This window comes from Rutidosis leptorrhynchoides, chromosome 9, assembly GCF_046630445.1.
Source record: "Rutidosis leptorrhynchoides isolate AG116_Rl617_1_P2 chromosome 9, CSIRO_AGI_Rlap_v1, whole genome shotgun sequence".
Taxonomy (NCBI): domain Eukaryota; kingdom Viridiplantae; phylum Streptophyta; class Magnoliopsida; order Asterales; family Asteraceae; genus Rutidosis; species Rutidosis leptorrhynchoides.
The window spans coordinates 27,704,620-27,710,075 of NC_092341.1; the positions used below are offsets into that span (position 1 = coordinate 27,704,620).

General features: G+C 31.3%; 1 protein-coding gene across 1 annotated transcript; it reads right to left on the minus strand.

The window, feature by feature from the left end:
• Positions 1-214: 214 nt before the first annotated feature.
• LOC139867864 (F-box/LRR-repeat protein At5g02910-like) lies at positions 215-1,804 on the minus strand. The gene has a single exon (XM_071856212.1). It carries the CDS (start codon positions 1,802-1,804, stop codon positions 215-217), a length of 1,590 nt encoding a protein of 529 aa, XP_071712313.1.
• Between the last annotated feature and the right edge of the window lie 3,652 nt (positions 1,805-5,456).

Sequence of the window (5,456 nt, forward strand, 5' to 3'; positions counted from 1 at the left end):
AACTTTAGAAATACTACTTATATCAAAAGAATCGTTCAGTCATATAAAATTTCAATTTCGATAACTAATAAAACAGCATAAAATAAAACTTCAATTAAGTATGTAGGTAACATGAAATGTAAATCAACGTAACCCCCATTAGGTAAAAGGAAATCAAACAAACATTAAATCAAACAAAACAATTGCATGAAATATGAGCTGAGCACGCATGTTTTTAGAGAGAGCCCCAGTTTAGTTTCAACTCAAGATCATGGTACCTAATTACTGGACTAGTGTCAGTTAGACCTTCCCACTTATTGTTACGTGGATTTTTAAGCTCGATGTGTTTCAAACCTAACGTTTTCCTTTTCATCAGTTCACTTAATAAGCTACTATAACTATTGCATACATTAGTTGTTATGTAATTGGGATGGCAAATTCTAAACAGTGCATCAAAATATGAAGGGTGCACCCGGCCTTCGCCTGAAAAGATATCAAACGATAGTTTGTGCACGTTTGTAGCCGGAAATGGGAACCGTGTTTCGAGATCATCAATATCCATGTCCAGTACATCATCCTCATGAGAAAAATCAAATCTTATTCCAATGTCAAACTCGCTTGATAAATTGAGAAATTCCCTCATCTTATTAAGACAATGATTATCCGTGGGCTTCCCTAATTCGAGACGACCAAGCTGAATTTTTCCCGGAGTAGTATGATTTTGAAACGATAGATTAGGAATTGTGGGGCTTTTGTAAAACAAATGAATTAATTTAGGAGCAGAAACTTGTAAGTCGTCGATCTGCCTGTCTTTAAGCAACATTAGGGACAGTTTTTTCAACGACGCACTTGTAATATCCAACCTTTTCGGACTCCAGTGACAAAATCTAAGATCCAAACTCTCGAGAAAAGGTAATTTCGATTTGATGTTATCAGCAAATGCAACATCTATCATGACATCGAATAATCTCAACTCGACCACTCTACTTAATGAATCAAAATTGAATGACCTTGGAATGGGTAAAGAAAAGTACTTCAAATTTTGAAGGTTAGGGACATCATCAACTTCCAATATTTTATATCTTTTTATTGATGCTGCTAATTTAAACTTTTGAAGATAACGCAGATTTTTTATCTTGATCTTCGTAAAGCCAGTACAGTGTATAAGGCGTATCTTCTCAAGTAATGTACAAGTAGAGAATAAGTTATTAAGTACCTCATCACTTATCTTCACTTTGTACAGCTTGAGTACTCTCAATGACACACAGTTGATCACAGGATTCTGAGTCACACAAACACTATCATGACGCTTCGAGTATGTACTCTCAATTTCAAGTCTGTGTAGATTTTCTCTGGAAAATATCTCATCTGTAAGTATAAAATTGCGTCTTATAGAGTTATAAATTTTGAGGGAAAGCTCTTTAAGACATCTTTGGGTAGCTACGGTTCGAATACACTTATTAGCAAGAGAAGATGACTCTTGATCTTCGATTGTTATTCCAAGATCAATACTTTTAATTGGCACGTTGTCTTCATTATACCTTGAGAGAGTTTGCTCAATAAAGTGCATAATTTCTTGATGTTCATAATCATCAAACCTAAGGGTAGGGATGGTATACCAAGCTTGTTTCCATAACTTTGACAACACACAAGTTCGAGTCGCTTCTTTTATGGACAACAAAGACTGTATGTGGTGAACCAAATCGACAACATCTTCTAAACATGGCCCGCTTCTCTTCACCTCCTCCATCTCCAAAGATTGTATGCCGTGAACCAAATCTGAAACATCTTCTAATCGGGGTTCGGTCCTCTTCATCTCATCCATCTCCGGGTACCTAATTATAGTAATACTATGCGGTACATCATCATCAATATATAATAATTGTGCTCGTAGTATATGCAGTATTATTTTTTATTATTTTTTTGGCAAAAAAATATAATTTTATATGTAGTAATAGAAATAAAGAGCATATGCATTTAATATTTACTAATAAAAGTTAAAATTATAAATAAACTGATTTTAGTCTTTCATTAATAAACATAACTAAACTACTGATTATTCAACATAATAACTTTAGTTTAATAAAACTATTTAAAATTGTTAAATGATCACAAGTGAACAATAATGCGAATCAACTACTTAAGATTACAGAAGAGTAAAGAAAACAACTAATGACTTGACCCAACCCATCCGACTCATTGACCCAAATTATAGAATAAGACCCACTTGACCAAGGACACGTTTGGGACCAAACCTATTTAACCCGCACCCAACCCACCCGTTTTGCCAGGCCTACAAACAACTATCATAGCTACAGAATTCACAAATAATTACAATTATATATAGTCCTTTGTTATACGTCCATCTCGTTAAAGTTTTACCTTAAAATCGATCATTCAAAAACTGCAAATATATGGCTCACACCAGAGGCTTTTGGCTTTACCACGACTGATCAATCAATTATCCAAAAAAAAAAAAACCAATTTAGTTCCAACTTGAGTTTTAAGTAAGAATTACCTTCTGTCTTTTTTTCAACAGCAAAAATTTTATTAAGAAACCTACCTGCACCAAACTTAAAATAAATTAATCAAAAAAACGAACTTAACTAGCGTGATCAATTATAAGACCCTAATAAGTACTATATAATGCTTAATTTTTCTCAAATAACTATCATAATTTATCTATCCATATCTATAAAATAAAATTAAAATTTTGATACATAACAAAGTATAAATTAAGAACAGCGAGAAATAGGTACCAGGAATCCTTGACGAAGTATTAAAGAAGAAGCAGAATATACGTACGCACAAGTATGAGACAAGGACGTATACATAAGAAGGGACGTAGGGTTTTGTAATTAATTGGATGTTGGGCTTATTAGATTTTTAAGGGGTATTTTAAACATATATTAGCCCAAAAACTAAATCAGAACTAGTTGGTAATGATAATGTATAATGTTAAATAAAAGAAAAAAGAAAATCTTTGGTTTTAAATAGGGGGGAAAATGTTAAGTGTGACGTACGGCAACTATTCATTTGGCTTGAAGTTTTAGTATACGGTTAAATTAAATAAATATTTTTGGTAATAAATATAGAGAAATATTCATTTGAATACATAAATTAAGTTGAGATATAAAGGACCAACGAGAGTGCGACATGTGGCGCGAAAATCACATTTGATTGAAAAAAATTCAAAAAACAATTTTTTCAAAAAAAAAAAAAATTCTATTTTTTTGAAAAAAAATGTTCGAAATTTTTTTTTCAAATTTTCTTTTTTACCAATCACATGTGATTTCCATGTACAATCACATTTGATTGAATTGTACAATCACATGTGATTGGATTTGACATGCATACTCACATGTGATTGGGTTTACAAGCACATGTGATTGACATGCAGAATCACATGTGATTTTAAAAAAAATCGAAAAAAATAATTCGTAAAAAAAATATTTTGTTCGGAAAAGAAAAGTTTTTTTAAATATTTGTTTTAATCACATGTGATTTTCGCGCCATATGTCACGCTCTCATTATTCCCTTGAATTTCAAGCAAATTAATGGATGCAAGTGAGATAATAAAGAGATTGTACATATGTGGATCACCGAATATTATTTGTTTTTAATCAACTAATACTAATATTATTGGCAAACTAAAAAATTACCATATAAACTAGTCAGTAATTGAAGAAATTCAGCAACGTTTTTTTTTATATAAAAAAGGAAATAAATAAACGTGGCTTTACAAATAATTTAATTCCATATTTATAGCTCAACTTGTCATGAATAATATTACAAATATTAAAATACTAGTGAAATGACCCATGGAAACACGGGTTTGTTTAAACGAAACAGTGATATATTTTAGGTATTAAGTGAATGTAAATGTTAAAGTCATTTAGTTTATTGCCCCGTGGAACCACGAATTCTGACTAAGAAACTTGTCGTTGATTTTACAAACATAAAGTTCGCTCAAAGTTGAATATTTATATTTATATTTTTAACAATAATAATAATAATAAATACCTTTTAATTTTTTTTAGAAAAATAAAATTACAATTTAGGAGATATTAATATTTCCTTTTATAAAAAATTTTGTATTATTTTTTTAATTAAATTAATATATAATTATGACATCATTTTAGAGGTTTATTAGACTATATAGAATATAGATTATAAGAAAAATCGATACTAAAAAGAAATATTTATACTATGTAATTGATTTAACAAAGTTTATAAAGTCGTTCCTATATGTATGTGTACAATTGATCAGCAAATTACGTACTACCGTTCGGAGTATGATCACCTTGCGATAATGTAATGTTATTAGATTATATTCAGTTTACTTGTGTAGTGTACTGAATAGGACTTGTAGCTTGTTTTCATTATAAATGTACATTTATGTACTTGATAAAGTTATACAGCAAGCAAAATGTGTAATGTCATTTGAAGATTTCTTTTGTGGGTCACACTTGATTGATGTAAATAGACCATAGTCATATTGGATCTTGTATACCTCATGTGAAGAGAGTTGGAGACAGGGACCAATATATGTGAAGAATGCAAGAGTAATTGAGATGGCAACTTTTACCCATTTACTTTCGTGCCAATTCAGTTATGTTTACTTTCTAACGGGTCAAATGGGTACGTAAGACAAAAATATTTAGTAAAGAATTGAACGGCACTAAAGTCCAAGGGAAACTAGAACATAAAACAATGTTATGCATCATTTAGACGTGCACATGAGTCGTTTAACTAACTTTTCCACCTTGGTATAAATAGAGACGTTAGACGTTAGATTCATCTGTTAGTTAGCTTAAGATTTGTATGTGTGTGAACACGATTCTCTCCCTCTTTTCTTGTAAAATCTTGAACTATCATTTGGTTATTATCAATCATCAATATAGTTCATTTCGATTCAATCTTCAAGACTGATTCTTCCTTCGACGTCTTCAAGTTGTTTCGAGAGTTTCTTCGATTCGTATGAATTCAGGAAGTTCATAACAATTGGTATCAAATTTCAAGTTTCGATTCCTAGGGTTTCATATCCGAAAATCAACAAAAAATAAAATAAAAATAATACTCAACAAAAAATCAACTATTTTCATAGTTAAATTCGGTGATTTGACCAAGTTCTGATTAAAATTTGGTGTTTGAAGGTTCTTGCACAACATTCCTGAAATTCGTCAATTTAATGCGTTTTTGAACCGATTAGTGTTATCTGTTAATCGGAGGTTCAAGATTAAATTCTGATCATTTTTGTGCAATTTTCAGCACTTTTCGGCAAGTTTTGTGTTTGCGCCACCAACGTCCACCGTGAGCCACCACCTTCGACGGCGCCGGAGTTCTAACAGAATTCCAGGTTGAAGACGATTATTTGTTGTGCACTCGTACGGTCCATTCATGTTAGATTATTTCTAGGGTTCTTGTAATTTCTTTGAAGATATCAGTCTCACGATTCATTCATTGGTATTCCTTAT